Here is a 16,332-nt window from a genome sequence, read left to right on the forward strand (position 1 = left end):
CACCAATGATTGGGTTCTATTCCTCCCACTGACACCAACAACAGGGCACCATTCCTCCTAGACACCAACAATGGGGCACTATTCCTCCTACTGACCCCAGGACAATTTCTACTCCCACTGGCCACAGTCCGGTCCCCCTAAAGTCTGAAGGACAGTAGACTTGCCCATTGTTTAGAAAGTTTGAAGACTCCTGATATACTCCTGATATACACTGTGACTATATGGGAGTCGCTGCAGTACTTTCTTAAGCTTGGGTCTGGACCTGTGGGGGCACTATTACTCCCACTGACACCTAGGATGAGGTACTATTCTTCCCATTGACACCAACGATGGGGCACTATTCCTCCCACTGACGCCAAGGATAGGGCACTATTCCTCTTACCGGTGCCAAGGATGGAGCACTATTCCTACTGGTGCCAAGGATAGGGCACTATTCTTCTCACTGGCGCCAAGGTTGGGGCACTATTCCTCTCACTGGCGCCAAGGTTGGGGCACTATTCCTCTCACTGGCGCCAAGGATGGGGCACTATTCCTCCCACTGACACCAAGGATGTGGCACTATTACTCCCACTGACACCAAGGATGGGGCACTATTTCTTTCACTGGCGTCAAGGATGGGGCACTATTCCTCCCACTGATGCCAAGACAATTTCTACTCCCACTGGCCACAGTCAGGTCCCCCTAAAGCCCAAAGGACAGCAAACTGGCCCTTTGTTTAGAAAGTTTGGAGACCCCTGTTAGTACTGCAGTGACTCCTGAATGGTCTTGGTGGATCTCTTTACCGTATGGTTGATTCCAGCATTTATGTGTAAAAAAATAAAAGGATGGGTTTGGTCCGGGCCTGGAGGTTAGCGGTATTGCCGGATTATCAGGCTTCAGGCAGGAGATTCCCCACCCCGCAAATATACCGTATTTATCGGCGTATACCGCGCACTATTTTGCCCTGAAAATCAGGGCAAAATCGTGGGTGCGCAGTATACGCCGATACCCGCTTTCCCGCCATGAGTTTGAATACTGCGCCCGCATATAGCGAGCGCAGTACACTCGTGAATCTTCGGCCAGTCTCGGTGCCTCTCGATTCACGAGTGTACTGCGCTCGCTATATGCGGGCGCAGTATTCAAAGTCGTGGCGGGAAACGAGCGGGAGGACGCCGCCGAAGGACGCCGGACCCGCCGAAGATGGACACCGGACCCGCCGAAGATGGACACCGGACCCGCCGAAGATGGACACCGGACCCGCCGAAGATGGACACCGGACCCGCCGAAGATGGACACCGGACCCGCCGAAGATGGACGCCCGACCCGCCGAAGATGGACGCCCGACGAGGCCGCAGAAGGACGCCGGACCCGACGAGGCCGCAGATGGACGCCGCGCAAGACATCAAAACTGTAAGTACAAAACAAAAAAAAAAACTTTTTTCCCCCCACAGGATTGGGGGCCACTTTGGGGGTGCGCGGTATACGCCAGAGCGCGTTATACCGCGATAAATACGGTACATAATAAAGGGGTGAGGCTGGTTGTGACATCATTGACCTAATATGGCAACATGGCTATATTTGGACAATTTAATTGTCCTATTATGGTCGTATTAGGTCTATGGTGTCCCAACCATCTCCACCCCTTTATTATGTGCAGCTGGGGGGTGGGGAATCTCCCACCAGTGAGGATGCAATCATGTGACAGCTTCCCCCATTTTCGGACGGACTGAGTTTGCATCCAGCCATCAGTAGGTCTCATTTAGATGTGCGATTGGGGGGTGAGGGGCAGTAAAAATGCACAGTTATTTTTAGTGCCCCCCAACGGTTCCCCCCTTTAGCTGCAATAGGAAGTGGATGAGGGTGTCTACATGCCTCGGTCGTGACCCATTAAGGGAACAGGGAAGCACCACAAATGCACACAGTTGACCCATCTATCGGCAAAAATTGATCGCTCTTTAGAGGACTGGTGGATTTAGATGCACGTCTAAATCTACACAAACACAAATTCTGTAAAAACATTTAACCAGTTATATCTCTTTTAAAATTATGCAATTTCTTACCAAAAAAAAAAAAGGGGGGGGGGGGAAGACCTAAACTAAAATTTGAAAAAAAAAAAAAAAATATTATATATATATATATATATATATATATATATATATATATATATATACACATATACACATATACATACACACACATTTTTCCTGGTAATCATTAAAATAAAAGTGTAGGTATCGTTTGCATAAAATACTAAATACCCATTAATAAATACATGTAATAAAAAAAGTACCGATAATAACTAAATACCTGTAATAAATAAATACCCACAATAACAAAATCCTGAAATGGACAAATAGTAAGTAAATAAATATCTGCACAAAATAAATAACCTTAATAAAAAAAATATATATCTGTAATAAATAAAAATCCATTACAACTAAATACAAACCTGCAATAAATAAATATCTGTAATAAATAAATGCCCACAATAAAAAAAATCCTATAATTAATAAATTAATAGTAAATAAATACCCATTATAAATAAATACCCATAATAAAAAAAAATATATATAACCATAATAAATAAATGCCTGTAATAAATAAATACCTGTAATAAAAAATAAATAAATGTCTGTAATAAAATAAATACCCATAATAAATATATACCCATAATAAATAAATAACTTTTAATAAACAAATAAATATCTGTAATAAATAAATATCTGTTAAAAACGCCTGCAATGAATAAAGATCTGTAATTAATACCCATAATAAAAAAATAACTGTAATAAATAAATAGTTAGTAATTTACGCGTCATCAGATATATACCCCACAATAAAGGGCAACAAAGTCTTCCACATACGTGTGATTTTTATGTAGCATTTCGGAACGGTAACCCTCTAAGCGAACATCTGCGATTTAATTTAGGAAAGCTCCTCTCCCCTTTTGACACCCAAAATCACTGTAGATTTTTTGAAAACATAGGCACGTATCGGCAAAAAAAATGAAATAAACATGTTGGTGGCGCTCCCAGAATCCTCCTCACCTCCCCGGTCAGCAGGTAGATGATCTCCAGGGTGAACCGTAATATCCTCTCCGTCAGGTCGGTGTAGTTTGCCTCCATTGCTCTCACTCTGTTCAACTCACTCCCAGTATATATATTGTGCCCATCCCCCAACGCACAGCATCATGGGTAAAAGCTGTTTTGTTACAGCCCAGCAGACCTGAAAGCACTATTCATTAAATATTGCCAAAAAAACTCAGATTAGCTATCCAAGTGCACCAAAGACTTTATGTTGTCTGAGAGCAGGATACATTTTCTAATGTTTTGTTTTTTTTTTTGGTTTTTTTTTTAGCTCTTTTGTCTGCACTTCTGGGCTACAAAAACATGGCTGACACCATTGATAATGTATTATTTACAGGGGGAGAACTCTGTTTCCCAGAATCCTCTGCAGCCTCAATAACATCGCCCTTCAAGGAAATATGCATTTTACTATAATATGTGTTATATTATTTTTATTTAAAAACATGTATATATATATATATATATATATATATATATATATATATTTTTTTTTTTTTTTTTTTTTTTATTCATTACTTACTTATTTATTTTATTAATTACTAATTTATTTATTTTTACATTTTGAAAAAAAAAAATATTTTTCGTTGCTCCGCGTGATCATTAAAATAATCAACATAGTCCGTATTAGCAGAAGTAGGCATACAAGAATATGCAGAACAAGGATACATATGTGAGAGCCTATATTTATTACAAGTGGCCACCACCTTCGGACGAAAGAGGTTTATTAGCTACTTTGCCCATTGCCCCCCTAATAACTATGATCCCGGAACGGCCCTGACTATTCTGACATCTATGATGTCTTCTACCCCTCTTTTAGTATCACCACTGCCCCTTTTTCTTTTCTATTTTTCTCTCTTACACTCCACGGCTTCTTTCTCTTGCTCCCCTAAGGGCTGGATACCCTTTCCTTTCACCGCCTTCTCTTCTCTTTCCTCTCTCTTCCTCACCACGGATTGATTCAAAGTAATATCTTACCAGCGGCGCTTAGACGCTCACTTCACAGTGGGCATTTGGCGCCTAACTTAGGTCAAAAATCAATCAATCAAAAGATTGGCAAAACAATAGTTTATAGTCGGATAATAAATCTCAATGGTGCAGGCGATAGAAATAAGGGACTTTCAAATATATACTTCACAAAGTCATCAAAATCAACATCAATTCATATACATAAAATCAAAGCATTTTTATTATAATTCATATTAAAATCCCCCCAAAAATTTGGGATCTAAGGCCCCGTACACACGACCGAACATGTTTGCTGAAACTGGTCCGCGGACCAGTTTCAGCAGACATGTTCGGTCGTCTGTATAGCCGAGCGGACAGGATTCCAGCGTACATTTGCCCGCCGGGCCTTTTTCGAGCGGGCAAATGTTTCTAGACTTGTTTAGAAACATGCCTGCTGGAATCCTGTCCGTCGGACATGTTCGGTCGTCTGTACAGACCTACCGTACATGTCCGAGCGGCCGCCATCCCTCGCATGCTTCGAATGACTTTGACGCATGCGTGGAAGCATTAAACTGCCAGGGCCGCGCACGTCGCCGCGTCATCTTCGCGGCGACGGCGCTGCCTCGTCGCCGCGTATCGTGTACGCGCGGATTTCTGTATGATGGTGTGTACAGCCATCATACAGAAATCTCCGGGCGGACATGTACGTTGAAAACGGTCCGTCTGTACGAGGCCATAGAGTTGTATATATGAGAAAACTCAAAACCATCCCATCACGTTATTAGTCATGAGTAGTCTACGCGTTTCATAGGTACTCCGCTTCCTTAGGACTAAGGATGTGTTCTCATATAACTGTAGATTCTCACATCAGTCCATCTATAAAGATGAGTGTATATGTGTCAGAAACCATGAATCAGACCGAGACAGAAGTACAGTTAAATCACACTTGTTTAATAATAATAATAAAAAGATAAACAGATTTCATGGGTACTTCGCTTCCTCAGGACTAAGAATGTGGTCTCATATACCTGTAGATTCTCACAGTAGTATCAGTCCATCTATAAAAGATAAACAGAGTAAGCGTAGTCAAAACATAGCCAGAGTTCAGGAACTGGATCGGATAGTCAGCCAAGCCAAATGTCAGAGAGCCAGAGAAGAACGTGTAGAACAGCAAGCGGCATCAGGAGCCAGAAGGGATGTCAGTCAAGCAAGTCTTCAACAGGAACGCAGGAGAAAGTCTCTGTGATGTTGACCAAGGCAAAGGCAGAGAGCAACTGAGCTGGAAGGCTAAGGCCCCTTTCACATGTGCGGACCGTTCGTCCGTTTTTTACAAGTCCGTTTACTCAGAGAAGTAAGGGCTGAACCCAATCCTGACAATATGACAGAATAAATCTCAGCCTCAAGGTACATGGTCTGGTGTCACCTCTGTATAATATGTCTGGTGTCACCTCTGTATAATATGTTCCCAGGAGGGGGAATAGAGATAAGGATCTCTAGGTATGGGGACAGTGATATGGCCAGAACAGATCCACAGCTGACCTTGTTTAGGGAGAAGGTGAGAAGAAGTACGTTAGCAGAGTGAAGAAGATAGGGGAGATGGGGGGGGGGAGGGTCTGAATAATGTGTGGGGAAGGGAAAACCCCTTTGTGTGGCCATCACCTAGTAAAGTCATCTGAAGGATCTTCAAGCAATTAAGTTCTCGTTAGCGTGGGGAATTCCTCCGAGAGCATAGAATCCAGCCAATAGAACCATGTTCTCCGGTGACTTGTCCTTAAGGTTCCCCTAACGAGAAAGATCCTTCAAGGACTGCGCAGGCGCAAACTTGCCGACGGAAATCTCCAAACCTCGCCCGGCATCCAGGCTCATTCTTTAACATCCCCGTGGATTGGAGGATGTTAAAAAAAGAGCCAGGAGGCCGAGCGAGCGGAGCGAGGATGTGAGGCCGACCGGCCACTTTCCTCAAAATCCACGTTGCCCTGGATGCTGGCCGAGGTTCGGAGATTTCCGTCGGCAAGTTTGCGCCTGCGCAGTCCTGAAAGGAACTTTCTCGTTAGCCGGAACCATATCGGCAGAGCAGATTGCGCCTGCGCAGGAACTTTCACGATAGCCGGAAACCATGTCGGCAGATCACCGGCATTGTTTTTCCTATTGGTTACATTCTGCTATAAGTTCTTGTTTAAGATCTAAGTTATTTGTCATACAAGGGTTCCTCAAAAAGTTATATATAAAAGGGTGCGGAAACTTTTTGAAGACGCCTCGTATCATGTAACATACTCTCTTTAAAGCGGTGTTTCACCCTAAAAAACAACTTTATAGCATCTCATTCAGCATAGTAGCGCGAGCTATAATATGCCTTTATATTTTTTTTGGGCGCCGTACTCACTGTGTAATCGCGTAGTAAAATTTCAGACTCCCCGCGGGTAATGGGCGTTCCTATTCAGAGGGCTCGTGATTGACGGCCGGCTATGGCGCGTCACGCTTCACGAAAATAGCCGGAGTAGGTCTCGGCTCTTCCCGTCGCTATACGGCGCTTGCGCACAGACATCGGAGTTGACTGCGCAGGCGCCGTGAAGAGCAAACACCTATTTCGGCTATTTCCGTGAAGCGTGACGCGCCATAGCCGGCCGTCAATCACGAGCGCTCTGCATAGGAACGCCCATTCCCCTGAAACTTTACTACGCGATTACACAGTGATATATAAAATATAAAGGCATACTGTAGCTCACGATACTATGCTGAATAACATGCTAGAAAAAAAAATATTTTTTTAGGGAGAACCCCCGCTTTAACATTCCAAGTCAGTATTTTCCCATGGCATTTTTCACCACAGGATATTCCATCACCCAAACAGAAGCTCGGAGCAGGAGGTTGCCGCGACACCACAATTTCATCATTGGTCATTATGAAATACAGTATGGTTACACCCCTGTGCATATGGTAGTATATAGTCTAATAGCACTTCTAAATCAGGGGCTTGGAGAAGCTACAAAACGCCTTGAATTGAATGTGACTACCACTAGATATTCTGTCAGATTGTTCAGCAGATACTTGACCATCCCTTTGTTTAGAAAACCTACAACCTTCTCCAAAGGCCAAGTTCCAATAAGTCACCCCCGTAGTGTTGCTAATGAAGAACAAACAATTGTGACTGGTAACTGTACATATAAAACACAAGTCCATGCTATGGTTCACCAATGAGACCTTTATTTTATGAATGGCTTGGGGTGTCCTAGGAATAAAGGACAGTGTCTTGTCCATGTTGGACATTTTCCCTCCATTTCTGTCTGGATGACACAACTACGAGAGAGAGGACAATCTCCTCAATTGGAAAATAGGGAAGGGCAGAAAGTTAGGCCCCGTACACACGATAGAATCCATCCGCAGATAAATCCCAGCAAATGGGTTTCAGCGGATAGATCCTATGGTATGTACACGCCAGCGGATCTGTTTCCGCGGATATATCTCCCCTGGGATGGATTCCAGCAGATCGAATATTTGCTGACATGCAGAACATATCCATCTGCTGGAGTCCATCCCAACGGATGGATCCGCTGGTCTGTACAGACTCACCTTATCCATCCGTCCGAAGGGATCCCCCGCATGCGTCGTAATGATTCGACGCATGCGTGGAATTCCTTATATGACAGCGTCGCGCACGTCGCCGCGTCATAATCGCGGCGACAGCGCGACACGTCATCGCCAGAGGATCTCGGCGCGGATTTCAATGCGATGGTGCGTACACTCCATCGCATGAAAATCCGCCGAAATCCTCGAGAGGATTTATCCGCGGAAACGGTCCGCTGGACCGTATTCGCGGATAAATTCTATCGTGTGTATGGGGCCTTAGAGTTTAAATTATTTGGGTGGGCCAACCTTTCAAACTGCCTAATTTTGATCACACAATTGTTCTACATGACCATTCACGCTATGAAACACCAAGGTTTTACTGCGAACTCGGGGGGTGTGCGTTCTCTGGTGGAAAATTAGTGTCGCTTTTTGGGCAAAACATTTCCAGCAATCTGGGCAGGAAAAAGGCTTTTCGCCGGTGTGAACTCTTAAATGCTTATCACGATTTGCTTTACTGGAGAAGCACCTGCCGCACTCGGAACAGGCAAAGGGCTTCTCGCCGGTGTGGACCCTATGGTGTGTTTTGAGTTGTGACTTGAGGCTGAATGACTTTCCGCACTCAGTACATGAGAAGGGCTTTTCTCCGGTGTGTGTTCTCTCGTGTCGGACAAGTTCTTGTTTTTTTATGAAGGTCCTCTTGCACTCATAACACGAAAAGGGCTTGTGCTCTAAGTGAACTCTCTGATGGGCGGTGAGTTGGGATTTCTGGGTGAAAGACTTTCCACACTCGGAACACGAGAAGGGCTTTTCACCAGTGTGAATTCTCTGGTGTGCAACCAGGTCACAGTTTTTTATGTATCGTTTTTTGCAGTCTGGGCAAGAATAGATTTTTTTACCGGCATGGTCCCTCTGATGGACATGGAGTTGGTATTTTTTATTGAAAACTTTCCCACATACAGAGCATGGAAACAGAAACTCAGCTTTATGATTTCTTGGGTTCTGGTCAGGTGCTTGAGAACGTTGTACCATAGTATTTTCTTCTTCATTATAGTCTGGTGATGATATAAGACGTCCCTCTAAGGTATTCCAGCCATCGTATGCACCTATTGAAAAGGATTGTTTGGTTAATAATAGCAGCATGTTAATTGTCTCTGGGGTACATTAGCTGGTGGTGTAGGTACATTAATGATGTTCTTAAGGACAACATTTTTATATTTGATCATAGATAGAAGATGTGTTCTATATCGATGAAACTATTGTTTTTTTTTTCTATTTTAAACCTAAAACTAATAACGAAATGAAGACTTTTTCAAGTTAGCCTAGCCAGTTGTTTACAAATAAAACATCATCCTTACTTTGCTGGTCTGCCATTTACAATTGAGTCCCCTTTTACAGGATCCTATGGTATAGAGGACACTGCACATCGCCAGCTCAGTGTGTGGTACTATGTAAAAATGGACTCAGCCTAGGCTCTTCCCAACACCCCTGTCATGTTTTGCCCCACCCATGGTGTTTTACGTTGAAGCTCTAGGCAGGGCAAAACGCATCAGTGGTTTGGCATAGCGAAGGCTAAGGCCATTTTCACGAAGTACCACACTATGAGCTGGTAGTGTACAGCGCTGGGACAAGGCCATTTGGTGCCCAGGGCAAGATGGCAAACTGCACCCCCCCCCCCCCCCGTTTTTAAGAAAGAATTAATGTCGTTTCAATACCATCAATTAACCCCTTTGTGACACTGGTGCCATTTATGCAGCACAAAGGGGTTCATTTACTGGCACTAGTCATCTGAATGTGAACGAAAACTGTAGCTGAAATACTTTCAGAGGTAATATTATCCATTAGGTAGAGAGTCAGGAAACAAAATGTTCTATGTTCGAATTAGAATCTTCGTCCTCTCAGCCAGCCAGACACCCCGCCAGCACCAGCACCCCCCCCCCCCACACTGACCCCCAGCCCCCTTCAACCCGGATACTAAGTAGTTGATTTACTAATATGTATTAATACTATAATGGGCTTACTTGAGATCTTGCACGTTGCAGAGCTTAGTCCCTCCTCAATCACTACAGTCCAGCCATCTTTTAGAAGGACACTTTACTGTGCCCCCCCACCCCCAAATGTACCGGCTCTGGTGTACAGTGTCCTCTATACCATAGGGCTCTGTGCTATCTGGATAAGCTCCCGGGATGGTCATGCCCTTATCTAGTTGTGGATCACTGGAGCTACAGTGTTGAAGGGCACTTAGATCAGCTCCGCAGGTTGTTGAGGGTTCCATGAGTCCTTTTACTGGATGGTGTAAAGGTCTACTGATACTTTCTCTTTGTTGGTCAATCTGCATCCCTATACTTACCCGTACTATTATCTAGACAACATTCCTCCTTAGTAATTGTCACCATCATTTCAGCTTCCTTCATAGATGGCTGCTCGCCCCTCGCATATGTCTCATTTTCGTCTTTCACTTCAATTTTTATATCAATCACTTCTTTCCCCTAAATCCAGAAAATAATTGTGAGCATTATTATCCTAAATCTAAATGGAAGGTTAGAATCTAATACAGTTTAGAGCTTCAGTTTGACATCCTCATCTACCTGATCATGGTGAGGGATCTCCTGATCTTCCTGTGTGGAATCTGGCGAATACAGAGGATGGGGACTTCTCTCTGGTGGGTTCCCATTACTGGATCCACCTGTAGGAAATGCACATATTTGTTCATCTTAAAAAAATTGTTTCTATGTGTTTATGAGATAAGGTCCAGTAGGATCCTCCATACTCTCTCCTTTACAATAAATTCTCTTCTTACCTGGTGATGTTAATGGCGGCTGATTCTCCATCATGGTGTCCTTGTAGAGAGCCTTGTGTCCTTCTAAATAATTCTCAATTAATCCATCCTCCTCTTCTTCTTTTATCTCTTTTTTAATATTAAAATTTCTTCCGCCCTGAATGTCAATGTAACACAAAATAGTAAATGCAGCTAATGTGCAGATCATAATGTAACTTTCAATGATTGTCAGTCTAATACCTGACCATGGTGAGAAATGCTGAGATCTTCTTGCGCAGAACACAGTGGTTTTCTGTTACTGGATCCATCTGTAGGAAACACACACACTGACTGAATACATTGTTTCTTTGGTTATTACATGATGGTTGTAACTCTGTACTGCTCTCTCCTTTACAATATGGTCCACTCCTACCTGGAAGTGTGACGGGGAGTTGGTTCTCCATCATGACATCCTTGTAGAGATCCTTGTGTCCTTCTATATACTCCCACTCCTCCATGGAGAAATAGACAGTGACATCCTGACACCTTATAGGAACCTGACACACACAATGATACAGTCACCATCCAGACACATCCCTTGTCTGTTACTGGATAATGTCCCAGAATTCCCGACACCGCTCACCTCTCTTGTCAGCAGATCAACGATCTTCTTTGTGACTTCTAGAATCTTTTTTTCGCTATTTCTATCAGATATTAGGGAAGAGAGTGAAGGAACCATACAAGGGTTTTGTCCATTCTCAGATATCATTTTCACAACCGTATAACCCTAAAGAGGGAAGATCACAATCATGAAGTACCAGAAGTTATTCATAAGCCTTAATTAAACTAACCAGGCATGACTTTCTAATTAAACAACAACATTACGGACAAAAGATCAAAATGGGTGAAAGCTGCATAATCGTTGTTCACAAATTTGTTAAAATAATACATTTTAACACAGGAAAAGACCCTCTTTGTCCACAATCAGTCAAGAGATCTCCATTTTCCAGCAGGAAAACTCTCTTGTTGTCCATAATAAGTCAAGAGATCTCCATCTTCTAGCAGTAAACGGCCCTTATTGTCCACAATGAACCGAGACCTCCATCTTCCAGCAGGAAGAGGTCCTCACTGTCCCCAATGAGGCCAGAAATCTCCATCTTCCAGCAGGAAGAGGCCCTCACTGTCCCCAATGAGGCCAGAGATCTCCATCTCCCATCAGGAAGAGGTCCTCACTGTCGTCAATGAGGCCAGAGATCTCCATCTTGCTGTTATCTCCAGTAAGTCAAGATAACTCCATCTTCCAGCAGGAAAAGGCCCCCAATATCCACAATGAGTCCAGATCTCCATCTTTCAGTAAGTCGAGGTCCCCACTGTCTGAAATGAGTTGAGATATACATCTTATAGCTGGAAGAGATGCCCATTGTCCACAATAAGTCAAGATCTACATCTTCCAGCAGGAAGAGGTCCCCATTGTCCACAATGAGTTGAGATCTACATCTTTCAGTAAGAAGAGGTCCCCACTGTACAAAATGAGTTGAGATCTACATCTTCCAGCCGGAAGAGGTCCCCATTGTCCACAATGAGTCAAGATCTACATCTTCCAGCGGGAAGAGGTCCCCATTGTATATGAGTCCAGAGATCTTCATTTTCTGCCAGGAAAAGGCCCTCAATGTCTACAAGAAGTCAAAAGATCTCCATCTTCCATCAGGATTAGGCCTTTTTTTTCTACGAGTCTATAGGTTTCAATCTTCCAGCAGGAGATGCCCTAGTCGAGAAAGCTCTATCTTCCAGCAGGAAAAAGCCCTGGCTATCCACAATAAGTCCAAAGATCTCAATCTTTCTGCAGGAAAAGTTCTTCTTTAACCACAATGAATCAAGAGAGCTCCATCTTCCAGCAAGAAAAGGCCTTCATTGTCCGTAATGAGTCAAAAATCTCCATCTTCTAGACGGAAAAGACCCTCCTTGTCCACAATGAGTCGAGATCTGCATCTTCCAGCAAAAAGAGGTCCCCATTGTCCACAATGAGTCAAGATCTACATCTTCCAGCAGGAAGAGTTCCCCATTGTCCACAATGAGTCCAGAGATCTACATTTTCTGTTAGGAAAAGACCCTTATTGTTTACAAGAAGTTGAAACTAGATCTCCATTTTTCATCAAGATTAGGAACTATGTCTACAATGTGTCTAGAGATCTCCAATGAGGGCCTTTTGCCCTTGGAAGATGGAGCTCTCTCGACTCATTGTACATAATGAGGGTCTTTTCCTGCTGGAAGATGGAGATCTCTGGACTCGTACATAATGAGGGCCTTTTCCAGATGGAAGATGGAGATCTCTGGACTCATTGTGGATAATGAGGACCTCCTTCTGCTGAAATATGGAGATTTGTACTCATTGTGGACAATAGGAACCTCTTCCTACTTCAAGTGTTTTTCTTAGTTTACTGGACCTTGTGGTGACACCCACCAGAAAATTGAGTATTGGACACCCTGATCATTATTGTATCTTGTGGATTTCCTGAATCAAGTTTTCTTTCATTTCTCTGAAGATTTCCACCATCCAGCAAGAAGAGGCCATTTTTCTCCCCAATGAGTCAATAGAGCTCCTTCTTCCAGGAGCAAAAACCCTCATTGTCAACAATAAGCTCTCGTTATCCACAATGTGCCCAAAGATCTCCATCTTCCTCCAGGACAAGGTTCACGTCTATAAAGAGTCAAAAAGTCTCAATCTTCCAGAAAGAAATGTCTTTTCCTAGAAAGCCAAAAGGCCAGAGAAACGCCCACAGATGGCAGTAAAGTTTGTTTCTATTGGGACATTTATGGCCAATTTAGAGTCACCCCGAAACTTACCAAGTTGGCCAACAGATAGCCATGGTCTCCACAGAAGTCCTTGATGTGACACCAGGTGAGCAAAGTATGAGGGCTTTACAGTATAAGCTAAGTGGGTTGTCACCCAGGGGTAGGCTGATCAGCTAATTAGAGGTAAGTATTCTAATACAGAGGGGACGAGAGGAGATTGTGGGCAAGTGGTACCCGGGCGCAATGCAAATGTTCATAATTAAATCTAAGTGTAAAAAATGTCTATTTTGTCTGCAAGAAAAAAAACACTAAAAATGTGGTTTATTTATAATAATATAGCGACAGGGAAAACCTGTACATGAATATTGGGTTGTGAAGTCATAGCCGTAAAATGGTCCTCACCTCTCCGGTCAGCAGGTAGAGGATCTCCAGGGTGAGCTGCAGGATCTGCTCAGTGAGGGGGTTACTATTCTCCTCCATAGCTCTCACTCACTTCTGTAGGATCGGTGAGCCTCCTCCAACACTCAGCATTATGGGTAAGAGGAAGGCTCTCCAGTGATTGGTTCTCATCAGCCATTTTGTTGTAGCCCAGCATAGGAAACATTGTTCACAATTCAATAGAAACCAATCTGGAGAGAATCTGCCGAAGATTAAAACGCAGACTGAGAGCAGATCGGAGATCCTACAAGAACCCAACTCCAGTTCCTCCACATTCACTGTACAGAATCACGCGTGAATCCTTCTCAGCGACTCTACTCCTTACTGCACCCCCCCCCATCCACCCTACAATAACCCTTCACTGCCCCCCCATCCACCCTACAATAACCCTTTACTGCCCCCCATCCACGGTACAATAACCCTTTACTGCCCCCCCATCCACCGTACATTAACCCTTTCCTGCCCCCCCATCCACTGTACATTAACCCTTTACTGCCCACCCCATCCACCGTACATTAACCCTTTACTTCCCCCACATCCACTGTACATTAACCCTTTACTGCCCCCTCTCCCATCTACCATACATTAACCCTTTACTTCCCCCACATCCACTGTACATTAACGCTTTACTGCCCCCCTCCCATCCACCCTACAATAATCCTTTACTCCCCCCCCCCCCCCCATCCACCGTACATTAACCCTTTACTGCCCTCCCATCCACCGTACATTAACCCTTTACTACCCCCTCCTATCCACCCTACAATAACCCTTTACTGCCCCCCATCCATGTACATTAACCCTTTACTGCCCCTTCCCATCCACCGTACATTAACCCTTTACTGCCCCTTCCCATCCACCGTACATTAACCCTTTACTGCCCCCTCCCATCCACCGTACATTAACCCTTTACTGCCCCCTCCCATCCACCGTACATTAACCCTTTACTGCCCCCTCCCATCCACCATACAATAACCCTTTCCTCCCATCCAATGTACATTAAGCCTTCACTGCCCCCTCCCATCCTCCGTACATTAACTCTTTACTGCCCCCCTCCCATCCACCGTACAATAACCCTTTACTGCCCCTACCATTTACCGTACATTACCCCTTTACTGCCCCCCTCTAAGTCACCATACATTAACCCTTCACTGCCCTTACCTCTACTGTACATTAACCTCTTACTGCCCCTCCCATCCACCCTACATTAACCCTTTACTGCCCCTCCCATCCACCCTACATTAACCCTTTACTGCCCCTCCCATCCACCGTACATTAACCCCTTACTGCGCCCCTCCCATCCACCGTACATTAACCCCTTACTGCCCCCTCCCATCCACCATACATTAACCCTTCACTGCCCCTCCCATCCACCATACATTAACCCCTTACTGCCCCCCTCCCATCCACCGTACAGTAACCATTTACTGTCCCCTACCCCTCATCCACTGTACATTAACCCTTTACTTCACTCTCGTCTTATCCACCGTACATTAACCTTTTACTGCCCCCTCCCATCCTATGTACATTAACCCCTTAGTGTCCTTCCATTCTCTGTACATTAATCCTTACTGCCCCCCATCCACTGTACATTAACCCTTTACTGCCCCTCCCATCCACTTTATATGAACCCTTTAGTGTCCTCCCCCCTCCCCCCCATACATTAACCATTTACTGCCCCCTCCCATCCACCGTATATGAACCCTTTAGTGTCCTTCCATCCACTGTACATTAACCCTTTATTTCCCTCTCATCCACCGTATATGAACCCTTTACTGCCCCCCTCCCATCCACCGTACATTAACTCTTTAGTGCCTTTCTTCCATCCATTGTACAATAACCCTTTACTCCAATTAGCCCTTCTCCAATTCCATGTACATAAACCTCTCTCTGCCCCTTCCATCCACTGTACATTAACCCTTTAGTGTTCCCTTCACTTATTTACACTATTTTAACCCACAACTACCCCGCCTTCCATTCTCTGAATATTAACCCTTTACTGCCCCCCCCCCTCCTCCTCTGTACACCGGCCCTTCTCGGTCTCCCATTTAGCATCCATTAATCTTTTAATTGGACACCTCTATTACCTGTGAGGTACCCTTTACCATCCTCCTCTCATTGTACATTAACCCTTTACACCACCTTCACCATTCATTGTACATTAAACACTTTCCTGCCCTCCCACCTCTGCACATTGGCCCTTCTCTGTCCTCTATTAACCATTGGATGCCCCTCTTCCTTTCTCTGTACATTGGTCCTTTACTGTCCCCCTCCTCCAAATATATTTAACCCTTTTCACCCCCCCTTCCCATTCACTTCATAACTCTCTGGGTTTGTTAGCCCTTTAATCCTCCCCCCCCATTCACCACACATTAACCCTTCACTGCCCTTGCCTGTTCTCTGACTATTACCCATTTATTACCCTCCCTTTAAAGGACAGTAATCCTTTGCTACCCTCCCGTTCTCTGCACATTAACCCTTCTGTGTTTCCTCTCTTTACCCCAAATTACAAATCCATGTTGTAGTGATGGGGATTGAATAGCCTTTTACAGAATGATGACCCTTGGATTGTACAATGGCATTGTAACCAGGAGCGGACTGACAACTCATGGGGCCCCCGGGCAATAGAAGATTATGGGGCCCCTGGGCTTACAGATGGCCGCCACGCAGGAGGCAGTGCAGAGGCGGGGCAGCTAAAATTGAGATTTTCACATCAAAAGCATGTCAGTTTTGGACTTATCAGGGACAGATGTAAAAAAAACCACTGATTTT

At 44.4% G+C, this 16,332-nt stretch overlaps 2 protein-coding genes across 2 annotated transcripts; both read right to left on the reverse strand.

Annotated features, from left to right (window-relative positions):
• Positions 1-7,785: 7,785 nt before the first annotated feature.
• LOC120909438 (gastrula zinc finger protein XlCGF17.1-like) lies at positions 7,786-10,308 on the reverse strand. The gene is made up of 3 exons (XM_040321207.1): positions 10,163-10,308; positions 9,925-10,063; positions 7,786-8,680 (listed from the first exon to the last, which is right to left on the reverse strand). Exons 2-3 carry the CDS (start codon positions 9,986-9,988, stop codon positions 7,896-7,898), a joined length of 849 nt encoding a protein of 282 aa, XP_040177141.1. The 5' UTR covers positions 9,989-10,063; positions 10,163-10,308; the 3' UTR covers positions 7,786-7,895.
• Positions 10,047-13,820, reverse strand: LOC120910503 (gastrula zinc finger protein XlCGF66.1-like). Its single transcript, XM_040322261.1, has 6 exons — positions 13,528-13,820; positions 10,976-11,119; positions 10,766-10,889; positions 10,594-10,661; positions 10,375-10,510; positions 10,047-10,063 (listed from the first exon to the last, which is right to left on the reverse strand). The coding sequence occupies exons 1-6, from the start codon at positions 13,603-13,605 to the stop codon at positions 10,047-10,049; spliced, it is 567 nt and encodes a 188-aa protein (XP_040178195.1). The 5' UTR covers positions 13,606-13,820.
• Between the last annotated feature and the right edge of the window lie 2,512 nt (positions 13,821-16,332).

Source organism: Rana temporaria, chromosome 8, assembly GCF_905171775.1.
Source record: "Rana temporaria chromosome 8, aRanTem1.1, whole genome shotgun sequence".
Classification (NCBI taxonomy): Eukaryota; Metazoa; Chordata; class Amphibia; order Anura; family Ranidae; genus Rana; species Rana temporaria.

Coding starts and splice junctions, on each gene's coding strand:
- LOC120909438 (XM_040321207.1), bottom strand. CDS start 9,988: ATGAAGGAAGCTGAAATGATGGTGACAATTACTAAGGAGGAATGTTGT. Junction 8,681..9,924: donor TTGTCTAGATAATAGTACGG/GTAAGTATAGGG, acceptor CCTTTTCAATAG/GTGCATACGATGGCTGGAAT.
- LOC120910503 (XM_040322261.1), bottom strand. CDS start 13,605: ATGGAGGAGAATAGTAACCCCCTCACTGAGCAGATCCTGCAGCTCACC. Junction 11,120..13,527: donor TCTACCTGCTGACCGGAGAG/GTGAGGACCATT, acceptor TTCCCTCTTTAG/GGTTATACGGTTGTGAAAAT. Junction 10,511..10,593: donor GCATTTCTCACCATGGTCAG/GTATTAGACTGA, acceptor ATTGACATTCAG/GGCGGAAGAAATTTTAATAT.